This window comes from Phallusia mammillata, chromosome 5, assembly GCF_965637545.1.
Source record: "Phallusia mammillata chromosome 5, kaPhaMamm4.hap1.1, whole genome shotgun sequence".
NCBI classification, from domain to species: Eukaryota; Metazoa; Chordata; class Ascidiacea; order Phlebobranchia; family Ascidiidae; genus Phallusia; species Phallusia mammillata.
This window is the reverse complement of record NC_137256.1, coordinates 10,960,195-10,980,606: the sequence shown is the minus strand read 5'-3', so window position 1 is coordinate 10,980,606 and position 20,412 is coordinate 10,960,195. Positions and strand designations below refer to the sequence as shown.

Below are 20,412 nucleotides of genomic sequence, written 5' to 3'. Positions count from 1 at the left end.
GCTAAATATTTGTTCCAGAATTATTTTGTTGTTTGCAAACTCAAAGCTGCCCAACTTTGAATTTACTTTTACATCAAGATTAACGCAAATGTCGAACAAACTTATGACCCAACCTAATGGCAAGAGCGACATCTGCTGGCGAAGAGTTACATATGATGATTTAGATGTTGTGAAAGAAATGATAACTGAATTTATAAAACGTGAACCACTGAGTATCGCTCTGGATCTGTCGTTTGAAGAAGCTATTGTCTGGGATGTAGATCATGCAATGGTATTTAGATGCTGTTAAATTGTTTAACATCGCATAAAAAACGATTGAATTAGCAAACACAATATGGATCAGCAAGCTGCGTCTAACCAATCCTAGCATAGAAAAAAGGTAGCAGTAAATAAGAATCAGTACGTTGTTTTTTATCCTCGATTGGCGGCTAACGCCTACAGTAAGTCCGCCGTCAAACTGCATGTTTTATTCAAGCCCGTAAACCTTTTTCATAATGGTTGGGATTTGGTGACTTGATACTTTAATTTAACCAATCGGATTCCTTTAAGTTGGACCAAAGTTTTCTGAGCAGAGAGTTACAAGTGGTCAAAATGGGATTAGAACCAATAATCTTTTGAGAACAAGGCGGTTGCGCTAACCACTCGGTCATCTTAAAACTCAAACCCATAAAGAACGCAGTTTCCAGATAGTACTGACAATCTTATTGAAATCACAATTGCCATTCATATTGCACAAAGCGTTGTCATTGAATTAATACATACATGCAAATCATTGTAAGATTAAAAATAGAGTAAAAACTGTATGTTAAATGAAAAGGATAAGATTTGCTAGGCATTTTTGTTGCTTTTTTCTATATTTATTCCTAGGCTTGTGTTTCGGATAAACTTTTGACACAATCGGTCAACACCGGCACAACAATACAAAACAAATTTTGTTTCAGTTTTTATTAGCCATCATATAATCTCTTATTCAAAAAGATTGCATAAATGTTTTTAGCCCTTGTTTTAATGATTCTGTTAGAGAATGATTAGTGCTTGCTTATCTGTTTGCATCAGTCGAGCATTTCCTTTTGGTAAACTATTGGAAAACTTTCATGTCCTCGGATTTAAATGATCATCCTTTCAATCCAACAGGCCGAATAACGTTTTTTCTCATCTCTCTCAAGCTTCGACTAAAACACGACAGGTTCTAGGTCGGCTGTACAAGTAAAAGATTAACAATTGCTACGAAAAACAGCAACGTTGCATAATTCGGGACTTTTAAATCCAGAACAAGGGGTAGTTGTTTGCTCTGGGTACACAAACTTGATTTCGTGCAAAGTGGCGAACCGGTTATAAACAGCGAATGTTCCTGTCGCGTTTAAGAGAAAATTCTCGGATTTGAGGTAACTGTTGTGTCGAATTATGACTGACAAAGTAAGGGGTATTACAGCTGATAGATTTGATAAGATTATTTTTAGCTCAGTACTGTCAGCAGCAGAATAAGTATAAAACAAGTCACAAAACATGCAAGTAACTGTAGAAAGTGAGGCACAACGAAGATCTTCAACAAACATGGTGCAGAAACGTAGAAGGTTGTCGATTATATCGAATAAAGAGATCGTATAACCGGCGAGAGAGTGCTTACAAAATATCCTAAGCCGCACAGTGCAGCCCCTATTACTTGTGTAAGACTTTAACGTTCTGTTATAGTCCACAAATACTTTGCAGCCGTAAAACGATTTTTTGTTGGCTAACACATTTCATGGACAAAAGCATTTGGTGGATAACCATCGGTACTTTTAACTAAAGTACGATTGTTTTTGTTTTTTCATTAAATAGGCGATGGCATAGTAAGTGACAGATTTGTATAAAGTTGCACGAGATTGTTATTTTAGTTGGTTTGTAATGGAATAGCGAAATACAGCCAGTAATTTTCAGTCAGCTGTTGGTTGTCTTTGACAGTTTTAATCGAATGCAAATTCGTTTTACTCGTAAAAATGGTGTGCAAAAAAGTAAAAGTTTTAAAAATCATTTCTAGCTAAATATTTGTTCCAGAATTATTTTGTTGTTTGCAAACTCAAAGCTGCCCAACTTTGAATTTACTTTTACATCAAGATTAACGCAAATGTCGAACAAACTTATGACCCACCCTAATGGCAAGAGCGACATCTGCTGGCGAAGACTTACATCTGATGATTTAGAAGTTGTGAAAGAAATGATAACTGAATTTATAAAACGTGAACCACTGAGTATCGCTCTGGATCTGTCATGTGAAGAAGCTATTATCTGGGATGTAGATCATGCAATGGTATTTATATGTGTCTAACGCTCTAACCAATCCTAGCGTAGAAAAAAGAAGGCAGTGAATGAGAATCAGTTTGTCTGATTTTTAACCTTGGTGGGCGGGTAACTGCTACAACGAGTCCGCCGTCGAGCTGAATGTTTAAAAGTCCGTAAACCTTTTTATTAGAAAAGTTGGGATTTGGTGACTTTTATTAGATTTAACCAATCAGATTCCTTTACGTTGCACCAAAGTTTTCTGCTTAGAGACACACAAGTGGTCAACATGGGATTAGAATTTATAATCTTGTGAGCACAAGGGGGTTGCGCTAACCACTCGGTCATCTTAAAACTCAAACCCATAAAGAATGCAGTTTTCCAGATGGTACTGGGAATCTTATTGAAATCTAAATTGCCATTCATATTGCACAAAGCGTTGTCATTGAATTAATACATACATGCAAATCATTGTAAGATTAAAAATAGAGTAAAAACTGTATGTTAAATGAAAAGGATAAGATTTGCGAGGCATTTTTGTTGGTTTTTTCTATATTTATTCCTAGGCTTGTGTTTCGGATGGTCATTCAATCTGTGCATACGACACAAGCAACGATGAAATATGCGGCATGGCTCTTACAACTGGACCGCATACAACACAGAAATGTTCCAACAATTGGGGCGAGGGCTTAGAACTGCCTCCTAAGATGGCTCAAATTGCGCGGGTAAGTCAGTGTGCCAGGAAGTGTTTCACTTATAAAACGCTTATAAAACTTATAAAATCTCTTTGACATTGTAATAGGTAATACTGAACAAGCGCTTCGTCCACCAGGTATACCTGAATGCTATACCATATCTAACAAATTTGTCGTTCAACTGGTGTAATGCTAAACAAAATACTAGTTGTTGTTTCGAGAACTTGTATTTTTGCTTTACATCAGTTGAACGACAAATTTGTTAAATTGTAATAGGTGCTGGATTTTTTGTCGAACGGACCAGACAAAGTGATTGCAACCAAAGCTGGAGATTCGAAGTTTTTGAAAGGAGAATATTTGATGGTGCGAGATAATTACACCAGACTCGGCCTTGCTGTGGTATTGAATAAAAAGTATGTAAATGTCTTTCCACATTTAAACCCACATAGTGTTAAATATTTATGAAACAATGCTTTGTTTGTATTTAAGCTTGGCATTACGTGATAAATTAGCGACAGACAATGTACACTGCTTTGACCTGTAAGTTAACAACTAGTTTATGACAGTATTGGCTTTGCAGCCAAATTACGACAAAGTTTTTTTCAGATCATAGAAAATACCGAACAAGCGTTTCGTCCGCATATTTAACAAATTCCGATATTTGGTGTGGAATTCGGGTGCAAAATATTGCCGAAAACCAGGCTTCGGTTTTTGCCATCATTGCGATTGCGCTTGTGCATTTCGCTTGTGTGTGCACCATTCTGGTGGGCAAAACGTCAGCTAAAACACAAGTTCTTGAAAAACAGCTAGTCTTTTGTTCTGCATTACGCCATTTGAACAACAAAATTGTTACACACACATTTTATTGGGTAGTTTGTATATCAGTGTTTGACCGAAGTGCTTGTAACAAACATATCTTTGTCCATGGAACAAACAAACCACCTCCTAATAAGACGTTTTTTAAAATAAAAAGATAGTATCAAATTTACACAAAATATTGGATCAGACACAACGTTTCACAATTATTTTCACCAATCATAGAACATTTGCATATTTAAATTATAAGTTTTTTAGCATACCCACTTACTATATTTACCTCCAAAGAACTTCAAATTGATGTTGTATCCAGCCTTCTGTAAGCACTTTATGTTTCCTAAATTCAAATCAATAAGGTTCAACAAAGTCCTTATACACCTAGCTAGGTGATTCAGTTTCAAAAGTTTCTTGCAGCTCGATCTTACATTAATATCTTCGGTCATTTCTATACTTGTTTTAAACCATTCGGGTTTCTAATTAAAAAAAAAACAATTTAATGACAGACTATGCGAGGTGGCAAAGGAACAAGGCTGCACATATTTCTTCGCCGAATGCACATCAAGATTTTCAGCAAAGATTTACATAGACCACGGTGGAGAAATTTTAAAAACTGTCGACTTAGCCGAATACAAAGATCCGATTTCTGGAGAGAAAGTGCTGAAAAATTATCCTGAATCACATAGATATATCAGTCTCGGCTGTTTTGATTTGCGTACCTCATTCACAACCAATATTTCACGCTTGTAAAAACGATCAAATTCATTTCATGATGGTTGTTCACAGTTACTTGCAGCTTGAAAATAAAAAAAAATGTTGACCACTGTTCGTTTTGTTTGGTAGATTTCACTTTTATCCTTAGTGGGCGGGCAACGCACGAGATGCGTTATGTTCACAATGAGTCTGCCGTCGAGTTGCCTATCATTCATGACAAGTACGGTAAACCATTTTTTACAGGGGTTGAAATTTAGTGACTTTAATTTATTTCAACCCATCAGGGTTTTTTTACTTCGTACCAAGTTTCATGCTTAGAGACACACAAGGAGTTTGTGCTGCCTTGTTTATTGCAAGTCAGTTTTATCGAACCCGGGAGTTGGTGATTATGTTTAGTTCAACAAGCTAGATTTCGCTTTGGTTTTAGTTGAAGCAATGCCATTTAGGCTTCTTTCTCATGGAATCACACGAGACCGAGATAGAATTAGAAATGGTTGCAAGAACAACTCGGTCACTTTGGCAATAATTACTTTTTTTGGTGTAGTACAAACCTTTTGCAAAAAATAATCTTTACTTAAGTTAAATGTAGATAGTCCGTCAAATTGTTTGATTTGGTAAACTAAGTTTCCAACAAATTCTGCCTTTTCGAAAAAATAAGCCTGGCCTGTTTCATTTTGGGTCCAAATATTGGGCCAGTTTTTTTTTGTATCTGCAGAAAAAAGAACCATGAAATGAAAAAGCCTTCAGGCTGAAATCTGTCCCATCAACATTACCTAATCGCTCGTTTATTGCACGACAAAATTGTTGACACGCGTCAAATCGGGTGTTGGAACGATTGCCACTAGCAACAGCACAAGGAAAACATTGACAAGAATTTCGGTCCAGGGAAAACACCCGCGATTCTACTATCCAACTTGCTTCGATGATTTTTCATCAACAGTTTGAAAGGAACGGTTTATTTCATATTACAGATAATATCAGTATTACGAATATTAAAACTGCATTATACCAGAAACTTGAAATAGTTTGAATATCAAAGCTGTGACACTGGGGCTTTCAAACAGAATTGGAAATATTTTGGGGTTTCACCTTACTTGGATTTGGTCTTAGTTGCATTAATTACCTACAATTTCACTACATAGTTAAGTTCATACGTATTCCTGGGTGAAAATACAACGCATAGATCGATTGTACCGGAGCCCTCAAAGATCTTCGTGGACAAGGGGCTTTTTTGATTGTGAAACAAAATACATTAAGTACTTGTTAAAAAATCTGTTTTAATTATCAATATGAATCCACAATCGTCAGTATTCTCTATGTCTAAATACAATGACAGTATATTGGAATAAAACATTGCAACATTCACTTAAAAATCTTAAACGACATTGTGTTCTTCTTTTTAATAATAAAATTATGACAAGCTCAATTTAATTTAATCCATGCCGCAGAAACGCTAAAAGTTACCGATTTTTCCGAATATAGAGATCGTATAACCGGCGAGAGAGTGCTTTCAAAATATCCTGAGCCGCACAGTATTGGCACACTCGTTTGTCAAAAACTCTAATTCTTTTATCATCATCACAAAAACTTTGCAGTTGCTGCAAACTTTTCATCTATACAAATACCTGATGGTAGGCTACATATAGACCAATATGATTCATCGAATAATCCGTTTAATCACATAGAGGACTCAAATTCTAATCGTTACCATTTGTTGTAAACAAGGTCTAACGGCTATCAAATAGATTGCATAATACAGGTATCTGCATAAAATAGTTTGGAAAACTAGTATGCGATTAACCGGATTCATTTGTATTAAACAAAAGATACTCAATGTGACAATTTTTCCTCACACTTGATTTGCCGCTTTTAATCACGACATTCAACCTTCTTTAACAAAGTTTTTGTTTTGTTTTACTGATACTTTATCTCTAAGATTATTTAAACTGATGTGTATCATCCCTATCAAGTTTTTTGGAAAATATAACTTACGAAAATATTTCTATTTACGCTTAGCTTTAGAGCAATAAAAAAAATATTGTTTTACATGGTCTAATCTGTATGAGATTAAAACTATCGTTTTCCCCTGGATGCCCCTGGTAAACAATACTGCCATGCTGCGAGGTTGGATTCTCAAAAAGCTGGTCACAAACCAGCCCAAAAGGCGAAACAATACATTATCAGAAAAGTCAAAATATGGCATTTTTAATGTCAATTACATGCTTGCGAAAACATATGCATGTCTAACTGCGTGTAAAATAATACAAAAATTGTATTTTAACAACCTACTGAAAAAGCGCAACAGCGACTTCAAAAAGCCCAATTCGGCCACAAAAGCGCCACCCTGGCAATACAGTTGGCAAATTATATGCAAATTTTCTTGTAGAAAACATGTGCTGTGCATTTGCGGTATTTTTCCTGCGGCTATAAGCCTTGTTGACATGAAAGTCGTTCACCAAATATTTGCCGTTACATTGTATTTAAATAATGTGGCGCGATTCATTCAAAGGTGGTTGGATGTTTAACCTAGTTTAGCGTTTCCGGCTAATGGCCACCAGCCTTTTTAACAATATGTGAGGATGAAGTAAACAAACACAGCAAGCGTTGTGGCTTTAATTTTATTCCTTTAAACCAGAAGTTTGAGCAGTGATGAAAATAATCGATTATTTAGAGTAGACAAAAGCGTAATGATTATTCGTTAGGCCTAATGAGGAAAATAACGGCCCAAATTGACTTAAAAAACGACATACTTTAATATAGTCAAACGTTTCGGCAAATGCTAATGCCATCATCAGCGATATCATTAATAAACAGGTCTGTGTATAGTTTGTTAAAATTTTCAATAAATTATATGCAACTATTTTCAGTTAACAAGTTTGAGTTTAGAGCTAGCGGTCAGCGCATTAAGACCCATGACTTGAAAGATGAAACACAAACAATTTCAGAAGGAAAATTTGCTTAAAACCGAAACATGGCGCTTGATTTGCTAAGGAGAAAGGAAGAAAAAGGAAATGACAAAAGCAAAAGGAAATAAAACCGTTGTTGAAAACGTGTCAACTTGGCGTTGATGGTGTTGCTTAGAGTAGACTCTACTCAGTAGAGCATCACGTATTTTAACAATGGGGACAAGTGTTTAAAATGCGTGAAAGTTCAACACTAGATTAAGATTTGGTTGGTCATGCAACGCCCTGCATAAAAAAGCAGGTAAAAGTCAAGTACGTACAATTATTCGTTCAAAGGTAGCCTATATGTTGCTGCCGATCATTACATGAAGCTATAGTATAACTTGACAACGTATTTTGCGACAAACTGACGTTTTAACGTCTCTTTTAGGTTGCTCACATTTAGGTAAATTACTTTTAAAAAACTATTGGTACAGTAAAAGAGATGGACAAATGCAACAGGTTGAAAGATTAACAGTTGTGCCAAGAGAGCAAATACAGTAAAAGGGTCAATTAAGAGAATGAGCAACGTTGCAAAATCAGGCACTTGTGTCGGTCACTGGGGCAGGTTTAGCCTGTAGACAGTTTCTGCCAAGATAACATCAAGCTAGTATGGCTCCTTTATGAACTATTGTGCTGTCGTTTCAATGTCCTTGGAAGGTTGCATTCATCAAAGTAACTTACACTTAAAACAGCATGTGTACAGTAAAAAAATGGACCAATGGAAAACAAGTCAAAAATTAAGCAACTACGCTATGAAACACATATTAAGATAAGTAACCAGTGCCACTTTACTTATATCAGGGGTGGGGAACCTATTTAGTACTGCGGGCCGCATGAATTGCACAACATTTTGCGGCCAAATATTTATTTATTTTCAATTCCGTGTAAAACTACCCAAGGGACACAAGTGGTATTATATTTCATCGCTCCAGATTTGATTTTTTCTTTGCTGGTACATGTTTGCAAAAAAAAAGGCATACAGGTTTATCACATATTTCGACTAAAACATAAGAGTTGGAACACCCTAGCTCTATTACTGATCTGTTTATTTTTTCAATGATATGTTTGAAATGCCAATAGGATCGCACGTTAATAGCTCTAAAATCAAAAAATAACACCACGTGACAAATGATTTGTTACTGCAAGAAAGGGCAATCGAGTGACTGTTACGTCACAAACATAGCAAGTGGTTCAATACGTGGCATTTTTTTATAAGTTTGGCGTCATAATGTGGAATGGGAAGATTAGCAATAATGTCGAAGTAATTTTTAGGAAATATTTGTACATAATCGTTTTTTTATTTTTTATGCTGTGTTGTATACTTTAACAAAAATCTGACGCGGGCCACATTAAAAAGGCATGCAGGCCGCAGGTTCCCCACCCCTGACTTATATCATGTCAGAATATGGATGGTGCAGAAACATCAAATTTGTTTTGTGGTTCATGATGTGGCCCTGGTGGCAAATGTTCCACAATTTTAAACATATGTTGGTTATTGTGCGGTTTAGGAAGTTGGGATAAAGTTTATGACCAATAATTTTGTGGTACTACTTGCATGGCAAGCGCTTGACTTATTTTATTAACTCAATGGTCTAAAATAACTCAATGCAAAAAAATTCATAAACCAGCACTTTTTCAGTTATGGCCGAGTAATTGAACAATGGATATGCTGATATTATTTTGCTTTATTGTAATCACAAAGTAGTTTATTACATCATAAACATAAAGTGTTGCAGAAACTCAAAGTAACTTTATACCTTAAAAGATTAATTCAAATAAATTTACATTCTTTCTCCATTCCTTTCCAAGCCTTTATTCTTGCAAATTTCAGTGTAGTGACACAAACGACTTTTAAAAATGTCAACCAAGCTTATGACGCTTCCTAATGGCAAGGGCGACATCTGTTGGCGGAGAGTAACACAATGTGATCTCGATGTCGCGAAGGAGTTACTACGTGGGTTTAAAGCACAGGAGCCACTAAGATTTGCAATCCAACCATCATTAGAAGATGCTATGTTGGTGGATGCTGAATTCACCAAGGTATCTGATATTTTATCTGCTTGGGTGCTTATAATTTTGCATCGGTATTGCCACAACATGAATGACACAACAAAAAATTGCATACAGCGAGTTTTTCGCGAGGATAAATACATTCACACAGAATCAACCACAAAGCGTCCATGCAGACCATCGATTACGGCATACTCATTCACAAATCGTAATACACCAGGCCTATTAAATAAGAGCGCCGAAAATGACTTGTCGTGGGATTAAAACCCACCTCAGGCAAGATTTACTAGCCTGTGTCTTGCCAAATGTAAATGTTCAATAGACCGACTAGATTCGGTAAACCGCCTTTAATAGGCCTGGCGTACTATAACAAGCAAATTTTTTTGCACCTAGATTTTGCAGAAAAGAACCAGGTATCAGTTAATAGTGTTCTAATCTTGTGATTCATCTAAATACGAACGCTGTTTGGAATATTTGAAGCAGTATTTGCTTTACACTTTTACATTATTAAAATCACATTTTTCCAAAGCTTTTTTATACTTACAAGTGTAGGCTTGTATTAACGACGGCCATTCAATATGTGCATACGAGTCATCCAATCATCGTATTTGCGGAATGTTTCTTACAACAGGACCGCATACAGCCACAAAAAGTTCAAACAACTGGAGTGAAGGATTGGAAATGCCTTTGAAGATGGCTCAGTTATTTCGAGTAAGTTTGGCTTTGTGAAATCACACATAGCAAAGGTAAATGCTTGGTGTTTGAAGTCATTTGTACTTTTAGGTGTTGGATTTTATGGCAAAGGGTCCGGATAAGGCGATTGCAACCCGAGTGGAAGATGCAAAGTATATGATGGGAGAGTATTTAATGGTACATGCGGCGTATAGAAGAATCGGGCTTGGTGAAGCTTTGTGCAAAAAGTATGTCAATCTTCTGCCGCATTAAAATTAACACAGCTCTCAATGCTAATTTCAATGCTAATTTTATATTGAACGATAACTTGTTGAGATGACAAATGTTTCATTTAACATATTGTGTACAGTCAGATTTTTAAATTGCTTTGTAGTGGAAGTAATTGGACGCAGTAAATCAAACAGACAACCATTTTTGGCACCAATGGTAAATACCTGAACAGAAATCTGTAAAAAGAACTTCTTACCCAAAAAATCTGTAAAGATTTAAATTTAACATCAATGTTAGCATGGAATCAATAATAAAGCATCGTGTATTTTGTTCAATGTAATGACGACAAAAATGATTTAAAATCTTTTTCCAAACTCCTTTCGCCCAAAAGTAAAAACAAGCAAATGGAATGTAACCTGTTTTATCAAATAATTTCTCGAATTGTTGTCAGAATTGCGTTGCGTTGGCAATTTAAATGTTTTGTGCTGTATATCAAATATTACCTGATAAAACAGTACACATTTTTTTGATTGGATTGTAAGTGTCAATTGGACAAAACAATTTTTGACACGTGTGTTTGCAGATCTTGGGAAGTGGCTAAAGAACAAGGTTGCAAATTTTTCTTCTCCGAATGCACTTCAAGTTACACAGACAAGATCTTCAACAAACATGGCGCAGAAACTTTAAAAGTTGTCGATTATTCCGAATATAGAGATTGTATTTCCGGCGAGAGAGTGCTCGCAAAATATCCTGAGCCACACAGTGCAGCCACTCTCGTTTGTATGAAACTTTAATTTCTTTTGCAATTGTCAGCAAGTAAGAAACTATCTGATGTAAGAAACTTGACCATTCGATAACTTATGTGACCATTAACCTTCCTACGTGATTGAGTTGAGTTGTGGCAATAAAGCAAAAACGTTTGGATGAGCCATTGATTGGGTCTATGCTTTTGACATAATCAGCCAAAACCGGCATCTACGACACAAAACAAATTTCATTTCAGTTTTTATTAGCCACAATTTGATCGCTTATTCAAATACATCACATAAATCTTTTAAGCCCTGGTTTCAATGATCCTGTTAGAGAATGACTAGTGCTTGCTTATCTGTTTGCATCAGTCGAGCATTGCCTTTTGGTAAATCACTGGAAAACTTTCTCGTCCTCGGATTTAATAAATCGTCTGTCAAATCCAACAGGTCGAATAACGTTTTTTCTCATCTCTCTCGTGCATCGACTGAAAAACGACACGCTCCAGAGCCGTTGTGTAAACAAAAGATTAACTAAAGAGAGCAAACAGATAAAGCGTCACTTGCGAAAAACAGCAACGTTGCATAATTCGGACCATGCAAACATGTAGCAGTGGTTGGCTCCTGGTACACAGACTTGATTTCGTGCCAAGTGGCGAATAACATCAAATGTTTCGGATTTGAGGTAATTATTGTGTCGAATTATGTCCGACAAAGGATGGGGTATTACAGCTGATAGATTTGATAAGATTATATTTAGCTCAGTACTGTCAGCGGCAGAATAAGAGTAATACAAGTCATTAATTATGCAAGTAACTTTAGAAATAAGGCACGTTTACAACGAAGATCTTCAACAAACACGGCGCAGAAACTTTGAAAGTTGCCGATTATTCCGAATATAGAGATCGTATAACCGGCGACAGAGTGCTTTCAAAATATCCTAAGCCGCACAGTGCAGCCACTCTCACTTGTGTAAAACTTTAACGTTCAGTTATAACCCACAAATACTTTGCAGCCGTAAAACGATTTTTTTGCAGGCTAAAACATTTTCTTGGTGTATAACCATCGTTACTTTTAACTAAAGTACGATTGTTTTTTAACCCCCTTTAAAAAGACTTCATTTGTGCCTGTTTGTTACAGTTTGTAGACAAAGGCAACCGCGTTTCACAGTTCGCTTAGTGATTTTTAAAGACTAAACTAGTTTCAATTTACTGCATTGAAAAACCCGGAATCAAGATTCAAACAGATCTTCGGTTACCCGTTTGACCTTATAGAAATACATTACTTTTTTTACTTTTAGCTGGTTTGTAATTGAATAACGAAGTATAACCTGTAAGTTTCAGTCAGTTGTTGGTTGGTTTGGACAAGTTTAATGGAATGCAAATTCGTTTTGTCAAAATACTCATAAAATGATATGCATAAAAACTAATAGCTTTAGAAAACATTTCTAGCTAAATATTTGTTGTAGAATTAAGGTTGTTGTTTCCAAGACTCTAAAAAACTCAAAACTACCCAAATTTGAATTTACTTTGACATCAAGATTACCAAAAATGTCAAACAAACTTATGACCCACCCTAATGGCAAGGGCGACATCTGCTGGCGAAGACTTACATCTGATGACATCGGTGTCATAAAAGAAATGATAACTGAATTTATAAAACGTGAACCACTGAGTATCGCTCTGGATCTGTCATGTGAAGAAGCTATTATCTGGGATGTAGATCATGCAATGGTATTTATATGTGTCTAACGCTCTAACCAATCCTAGCGTAGAAAAAAGAAGGCAGTGAATGAGAATCAGTTTGTCTGATTTTTAACCTTGGTGGGCGGGTAACTGCTACAACGAGTCCGCCGTCGAGCTGAATGTTTAAAAGTCCGTAAACCTTTTTATTAGAAAAGTTGGGATTTGGTGACTTTTATTAGATTTAACCAATCAGATTCCTTTACGTTGCACCAAAGTTTTCTGCTTAGAGACACACAAGTGGTCAACATGGGATTAGAATTTATAATCTTGTGAGCACAAGGGGGTTGCGCTAACCACTCGGTCATCTTAAAACTCAAACCCATAAAGAATGCAGTTTTCCAGATAGTACTGACAATCTTATTGAAATCACAATTGCCATTCATATTGCACAAAACGTTGTCATTGAAGTAATACATACATGCAAATCATTGCAAGAGTAAAAAAAATAAAGTAAAAACTGTATGTTAAATGAAAAGGATAAGATTTGCAAGGCATTTTTTGGTGCTTTTTTCTGCATGTATTCCTAGGCATGTGTTTCGGATGGTCATTCAATCTGTGCATACGACACAAGCAACGATCAAATATGCGGCATGGCTCTTACTACTGGACCGCATGCAACACAAAAAAGTTCCAACAATTGGGGTGAGGGTTTAGAACTGCCCCCTAAGATGGCTCAAATTGCGCGGGTAAGTCAGTGTATCAGAAAGTGTTTCACTTATAAAACGCCAAACTTCTTTGACATTAAATAAGCTATTGCTGCCAGGCATAATGTATGACCAAGTATTGCTCATCCAGCAGTTTTATTGTAAACAATCGACGTTTCGACGTCCTATACAAGACGCCTTCATCAGGATAATGACATAACTTGCAAGACAAATTTCTTTTAAAGCGACAAAATGCAAAACACACACATGTAAAACAGCGATAACAAGATCGCGCGGCTGCAAACTCGCACCACCGTAGCGATAAAACAAGCTCAGTGGTGTAAAAGCGACCGATAATTTATCGGCATTAGAACATCTGTTTTAACGTTCATTATGTTGGCGCGTGAATGGATGTTCCAGGACTCTAGGAAACTTCGCTTGTGATAATCAGTTTCCTTCACCAACACCTGAGCAGCAGAAAAATTAATGCTGTGGCGGTGAGTCGTTGCATGGTTTGCCAACGCTGATTTCTTCCCATCATTCTTGCACACATCCCTTTCGTGCTCCTTCCGGCGCGTATTTAGACTTCTACCAGTCTCATCGATGTATATTTCGTCACACTCCCCGCACGGTATAGCATACACCACACCCCTAGTTGCAGTAGCATCTAGAGGGTCTTTTGGGTGCGACAGCATCTGACGTAAGGTATTTGCTGGTTTGACCCCAACCGATACTCCGAAATCGGTCAACATACGACGGATTACATCTGTTAACCCTGGTATGTAGGGTAAGGTGACGAAGGCACGTTCTTTGTACTGGATCTCTTTCCGTGAAACCTTTTTGTGATCACGGAGAATCCAGTTCGGGCAAAAGACCCTCTAGATCAGTGGTTCCCAAACTTTTTCATATTTTTTTCAAAACGGTCCCTTTGCCATTATTCGAGGGCTCGCGGTCTTTAAGCCTAAATGGGTATTTCATAAAAACGAAAGTTGATTGCAGGATTTTAGGTAGTTATGCAAAATTGCGCATAACAATCATCCAAAGACAGCATATGACACCACAAACAGGACAAAAACATTACGATTGTGCGCGAACAATTGCATTTTTGATAGTTGTCATTCAATAAAGGCCATTGTTTAGCAATGGGGACAGTCGATTCACAATTCTACTTTGATTTAAACTTATTTAGTGGCACAAACTGACGCCAAATAAGATTATAGAATCACTTCAACCGCTTCGCGGTCCCCCCAAAATTGCCTCACGGACCCCTAAAGGACCGCGGACCCCAGTTTGGGAACCGCTGCTCTAGATACTACTGCAACTAGGGTTGTGGTGTATGCTATACCGTGCGGGGAGTGTGACGAAATATACATTGGTTGAGAATGGTGGAAGTCTAAATACGCGCCGGAAGGAGCACGAAAGGGATGTGTGCAAGAATGATGCGAAGAAATCAGCGTTGGCAAACCATGCAACGACTCACCGCCACAGCATTAATTTTTCTGCTGCTCAGGTGTTGGTGAAGGAAACTGATTATCACAAGCGAAGTTTCCTAGAGTCCTGGAACATCCATTCACGCGCCAACACAATGAACGTTAAAACAGATGTTCTAATGCCGATAAATTATCGGTCGCTTTTACACCACTGAGCTTGTTTTATCGCTACGGTGGTGCGAGTTTGCAGCCGCGCGATCTTGTTATCGCTGTTTTACATGTGTGTGTTTTGCATTTTGTCGCTTTAAAAGAAATTTGTCTTGCAAGTTATGTCATTATCCTGATGAAGGCGTCTTGTATAGGACGTCGAAACGTCGATTGTTTACAATAAAACTGCTGGATGAGCAATACTTGGTCATTCTTTGACATTGTTAGGTGCTGGAGTTTTTGTCGAACGGACCAGACAAAATGATTGCAACCAAAGTTGGAGATTCGAAGTTTATGAAAGCAGAATATTTGATGGTGGGAGATAATTACACCAGACTCGGCCTTGGTTGGGTATTGATAAAAAAGTATGTAAATGTATTGATACATTTAAACCCACAGTGTGTTAAATATTTGTGAAACAATGGTTTGTTTGTATTTAAGCTTGACATTGCGCCATAAATAAGCGGCAGACAATGCACATTGTTTGACTATAAGTTAACAGCAAGCTTATGACCGTATTGGCTTCGTAGCCAAATTACGACACTTCAGTTTTTTCTGATCATAAAAAATACCGAACAAGCGTTTCGTCCACCAGGTTGCATGTTTCACAAATTTGTTTTTTATCTAATGTAATGCTAAACAAAATTCTAGATGTTTTTAAAGAACTTGTTTTTTTGCTGACGTTTCGCCCACCGGAACGGTAGCCGGCTTCTTCAGAGCAATGATATGAAATTTAATCATATAGTGCGAGCACAGCAGAGAAAATGCACAAGCGCAGCGGGATATGATGAAAAATAATTACACAGGAACATAGGCTTTCCGTGAGAAGTTGCTTGCGCTACAATATGACAGTGCGTATCTAATGTCTGATATTTGATGGGGAATTCGGAAACAAAATACTGCGGGAAACCAGGATTAGGTTTTTGCCATCATTGCGATTTTAAACATTTGAATATAAAGTTATGAGGCAAGTTTTAAAGACCAACCTTTTTGTTCAATTTAGTTCCTCGTTCAAACATTAGGCATCGTTCCCAATAATGGCTTCTGAATATTGTAGCGCACGCAACTCTCACGAAAACCCTTTGTTCTCATGTAATTATTTTTTCATCATATCCCGCTGCCCTTGTGTATTTTCGCTAGTGTGCTCGCAATATATCATTCATTGCTCTGAAGAAGCCCTACCATTCAGGTGGGCAAAACGTCAGCAAAATACAAGTTCTTGAAACACAACTAGTATTTTGTTTAGCATTACGCCAGTTGAACGAAAAAATTGTTAAACACTCCAGTTTATTGGGTAGTTTCTATATCAGTGTTTGACCGAAGTGCTTGTAACACATATACCTTTGTGCTTTTAAAAAACAAACAACTTCCTAATAAGACGTTTTTCAAATAGATAGTATCAAAATTATTGGATCAGGCACAACGTTTCACAATTATTTTTATCAATCATAGAACATTTGCATATTTAAATCATTTTGTAGTAACCTAAAAATATATCTTAAGTATTTGGCTTCCTAACTTTACATACCCATTTACTATCAGTTATTTACCACCAAAGAACGTCAAATTGATGTTGTACCTAGCCTTCTGTAAACATTTTATTGTTCCTAAATCCAAATCAATAAGGTTTAACAAGGTCCTTATACACCTAGCTAGCTATAGGTGATTCTATTTCAAAAGCTTCTTGCAGTTTGATCTTACATTAAAATTTTCGTTCGGTCATTTCTATACATGTTTTAAACCATTTGGTTTTGTAATTAAAACAAAAAACAATTTAATGACAGAGCATGCGAGGTGGCAAAGGAACAAGGCTGCAAATATTTCTTCGGCGAATGCACGTCAACATTTTCAACAAAGATTTTTAAAAACCATGGCGCAGAAATTTTAAAAACTGTCGACTTAGCCGTATACAAAGATCCGATTTCTGGAGAGAAAGTGCTGAAAAACTATCCTGAATCACATAGATATATCAGTCTCTGCTGTTTTGATTTGCGTACCTCATTCACAACCAATATTTCACGCTTGTAAAAACGATCAAATTCATTTCAGGATGGTTGTTCACAGTTATTTACAGCTTGAAAATAAAAAAAAATTTTGACCACTGTTCGTTTTGTTTGATTTTATTTTTATTCTTGGTGGTCGGGCGAGCTGCCTATTGTATTGCAAGTACGTTAAACCATGGGTCGGCAACCTTTTTTGTACAATAATTACTTGTTTTTTGGTGTAGTACAAACCTTTTGCAAAAAATAATCTTTACTCAAGTTAAATGTAGATAGTCCGTCAAATTGTTTGATTTGGTAAACTAAGTTTCCAACAAATTCTGCCTTTTCGAAAAAATACGGCTGGCATGTTTCACTTTAGGCCCAAATATTGGGCCATTTTTTTGTATCTGCATCAAACAGAACCATGAAATGAAAAAGTCTTCAGGCTAAAATCTGGTGCATCAACATTACCTAATCGCTCGTTTATTGCACGACAAAATTGTTGACACACGCTAAAGCGGGTGCTGGAACGGTTGGCACTAGCAACAGTGCATGAAAACATTGACAAGTTGTTTCGGTACAGGGAGAACATCCACAATTCTACTACCAAACTTGCTTCGATGATTTTTCATCAATAGTTTGCAAGGAACAGTTTAGTTCATATCACAGATAATATCAGCATGACGAATATTAAAGCTGCAATATACCACAAACTTGAAATAGTTTGAATATTAAAGCTGTGGGGCTTTCAAACAGAATTGGAAATATTTTGGGGTTTCACTTTTTTTAGATTTGGTCTCTGTTCACTACATAGTAAAGTTCATACGTATTCCTGGGTGAAAATACAATGCATAGATCAATTGTACCGGAGCCATCAAAGATCTTCGTGGACAAGCGGCTTTTTTGATTCTGAAACAAAATACATTAAGTACGTAAGTACACTAAATTTTTAACGTCTGAACGTTGCGCAGCTATTTCCAGGTTGGTGAATATTTTAGCACAATTGTGCTGCTACGATTTTGCCTGGCGAAATAAACTCAACTCAATTTAACTCAACGTATGAATGTATACGGTGTTCACTTAAAAAAATCTGCCTTAATTATCAATGTGGCCTTTTGTTATACAATACACAATTGTTAGTATTCTCAGTATCTAAATAAAAGGACAGTATATTGGAATAAAACATTTCAATCGTCACTTGACAATCTCAAATGGCAATGTGTCCTCCTTTTTAGTGATATAAAATATAACAGGCCTAAATTACACTGGTTTGTGTACAAAACAATTATAATAAAATTTCAAATATAACAAGCACACAACTGAGGCCGCTAGATGTCGCTACCTGCACGTTCAATCTCTTGTTTAGCAGCTTCCACTTCTTCATCGTCAACTTTCTCCTGCAAAGCTTTTATCTCGTTGTCATATTCTGACCATTCCTTTACGATTCGCACAGCCGCCGTCAACTTCGGTTCCTTTGTCAACGGATTGTTGCACTAAAGTAAAAGAACGTTAGTATTGTGTGACGTAACAAACCGGTAGCGCGAAACAGCGTTTTTCTAAAATCTAAAAATAAAGCATTATTTGCAAATTATAATTTTTTGTCGTAATTTATGATTTTTATCATATGGTAAGATATGACTTTAATGTTGTAAGATATGATTTCCACGTTATTATGTACCATTTCTATGACAAGTTACAAGGTATAATTTTCATGTTATGGTGTATGATTCTATTCTATGGGATATGCTTCCTATTTTAACAAGTCGTGAAATAAAATGAGATATCTATCTTTTGTTTCTCGCTGTAACCAATGCAACGCACAAGATCGATTGTTTTCGCTTTGCTCTTCGACTCCTCGCTACACCAAGTAGCGCACCAGAGCCACTCTTGAGGTAGCGACTTGATCCCGACCTGTAAGAGAAGAAAAACTTGCTTGAGTTTAAAATACACAACATAGAAACGAACCGAGCTAAAGTGATGAGTATTCGGTGCCAAGTATCGATATTTTATTTTCGCCCTTAACCAAATTGCTTTTCAACAGCAATATGACATGACGTTCACCACAAAAGTTATATATGTGTGAGTTATTTGCGGTGTGTGTACGATAACAAACATAAACCGTTGCTTCAAAACAGTTTCGTTTTTATAAAAAATATCAACTCAACTTTTTTATCCTAAAGTTCTTGTTTCTACCCAAAAATGCCCCTTTTGGTTATCAGTCACAAAATTTCTCGCACCATTAGTTTTTATATGTGCATGAGAGAAAAAAGAGGTTGAAGAGCACGAGTCTAAATTACATCCAATACTCCCTTAAAAGAAGTGATAACTTTTGTATCACCAAATCGCGTTTTTCAACATTGAAATTGGTCCTAAGATTTGTCCCTAAGTAAATAATTTAATATGTGCAAACATGGCTACTAAGCTATTGTTACGTAATGCACATGTGACGACAACGCTCATCGACTTTTGGTGATGGTTGCTGCTCAACGGAACACCACCAGATTCTGCCTTACTTACTTGGTGGATCATATTATTCGGTAAATCCTGGTCGAGATTTGCGAGTGAGTTTGGATCCTGGGAAAGACCCTGGTACTGTCCCCTCAGTCGATCACCGGCCGCAATCAAGCGGAACTTCTTCAGGTCGACAACGTAAATAGCGCTGCAAGGAAATAACCAGTTTAAAGCAAGGAATCGAGCCGGGACCTGCGAACTGGTTTAATTCAATAAACCCGAACCGAACCTGAGCCGTAAATCACATGTTTAAAAATCCGAACCGGAGTTGAACCCCTTACTTTGTTTCGCATTAAAACCGGAACCGGAACCGGAACCGAACTAGTAAAAAGGAGCCTGTATTGTCTTTAAAAAGACGTACTAAAGAATATGTGAGATAACATAACAGCTACGGGGTGTGTTATAACGACAAATTGTGGAACACACCCTAAATAGCTGTTATCTCACGTATTAAGTGCACAGTCAAAACTATTTTTGAGTTCGATCGGCCCTGTAAATGATGTGTAGACTTAAAAGTAAGTATAGGGGACTTAAGTCAATTAAACAAACCGCAAACCCGTTCCGACTGGATCATTTGCCTGCTAATACATCCTCAAACACCCACTTTGACTTAAAAAAATTCCAAATTTTGTGCATTGAAATAACTCGGGAAATCACCTGATATGATACTTCCTCCCAGCCAGATGACTGGCCCAGTAACCTCCCTTCCAGAACCGGAAACCGTCCATTTCCGTTTTGTCGTCACAGAACGGGGTGTAACCGTATGGATTGCCTTCCAAGTCGAGATCGCGTAATTCCTGCATTATTG

The 20,412-nt window shown here is 36.9% G+C and overlaps 4 protein-coding genes and 1 long non-coding RNA gene across 7 annotated transcripts in view; 3 read left to right on the top strand and 2 right to left on the bottom strand.

The window, feature by feature from the left end:
- On the top strand, window positions 1-4,593 carry LOC145230081 (arylalkylamine N-acetyltransferase 1-like). Of its 3 annotated transcripts, none has more exons than XM_080095460.1 (5): window positions 1-271; window positions 2,826-2,984; window positions 3,062-3,091; window positions 3,231-3,367; window positions 4,274-4,593. In XM_080095460.1, the coding sequence occupies exons 1-5, from the start codon at window positions 89-91 to the stop codon at window positions 4,515-4,517; spliced, it is 753 nt and encodes a 250-aa protein (XP_079951586.1). In that variant the 5' UTR covers window positions 1-88; the 3' UTR covers window positions 4,518-4,593. The 3 variants fall into 3 exon arrangements, with proteins under 3 accessions (XP_079951586.1, XP_079951584.1, XP_079951587.1); XM_080095458.1 differs by lacking the exon at window positions 1-271 and adding an exon at window positions 2,011-2,290; XM_080095461.1 differs by lacking the exons at window positions 1-271; window positions 3,062-3,091 and adding an exon at window positions 2,014-2,290.
- On the bottom strand, window positions 2,579-4,279 carry LOC145230082 (uncharacterized). Its single transcript, XR_013860548.1, has 2 exons — window positions 4,051-4,279; window positions 2,579-3,734 (listed from the first exon to the last, which is right to left on the bottom strand). It is a non-coding gene; the product is annotated as an uncharacterized LOC145230082 (long non-coding RNA).
- A 1,906-nt stretch (window positions 4,594-6,499) lies between the features above and the next one.
- On the top strand, window positions 6,500-11,266 carry LOC145230379 (uncharacterized). The gene is made up of 4 exons (XM_080095801.1): window positions 6,500-9,466; window positions 9,989-10,147; window positions 10,220-10,356; window positions 10,923-11,266. The coding sequence occupies exons 1-4, from the start codon at window positions 9,284-9,286 to the stop codon at window positions 11,131-11,133; spliced, it is 690 nt and encodes a 229-aa protein (XP_079951927.1). The 5' UTR covers window positions 6,500-9,283; the 3' UTR covers window positions 11,134-11,266.
- A 536-nt stretch (window positions 11,267-11,802) lies between these two features.
- LOC145230378 (uncharacterized) lies at window positions 11,803-17,217 on the top strand. The gene is made up of 4 exons (XM_080095800.1): window positions 11,803-12,818; window positions 13,358-13,516; window positions 15,340-15,476; window positions 16,896-17,217. The coding sequence occupies exons 1-4, from the start codon at window positions 12,636-12,638 to the stop codon at window positions 17,137-17,139; spliced, it is 723 nt and encodes a 240-aa protein (XP_079951926.1). The 5' UTR covers window positions 11,803-12,635; the 3' UTR covers window positions 17,140-17,217.
- A 343-nt stretch (window positions 17,218-17,560) lies between these two features.
- The window catches only part of LOC145230377 (UDP-glucose:glycoprotein glucosyltransferase 1-like), a 28,434-nt gene continuing 25,582 nt past the window's right edge, over window positions 17,561-20,412 (bottom strand). Inside the window, exons 30-34 of the mRNA XM_080095798.1 lie at window positions 20,262-20,401; window positions 19,611-19,752; window positions 18,915-19,004; window positions 18,436-18,586; window positions 17,561-18,002 (exon numbers count right to left, since the gene is read on the bottom strand). Coding sequence (XP_079951924.1) covers window positions 17,968-18,002; window positions 18,436-18,586; window positions 18,915-19,004; window positions 19,611-19,752; window positions 20,262-20,401 — 558 coding nt within the window. The 3' untranslated portion in view covers window positions 17,561-17,967. The remainder of the gene's footprint in view (window positions 18,003-18,435; window positions 18,587-18,914; window positions 19,005-19,610; window positions 19,753-20,261; window positions 20,402-20,412) is intronic.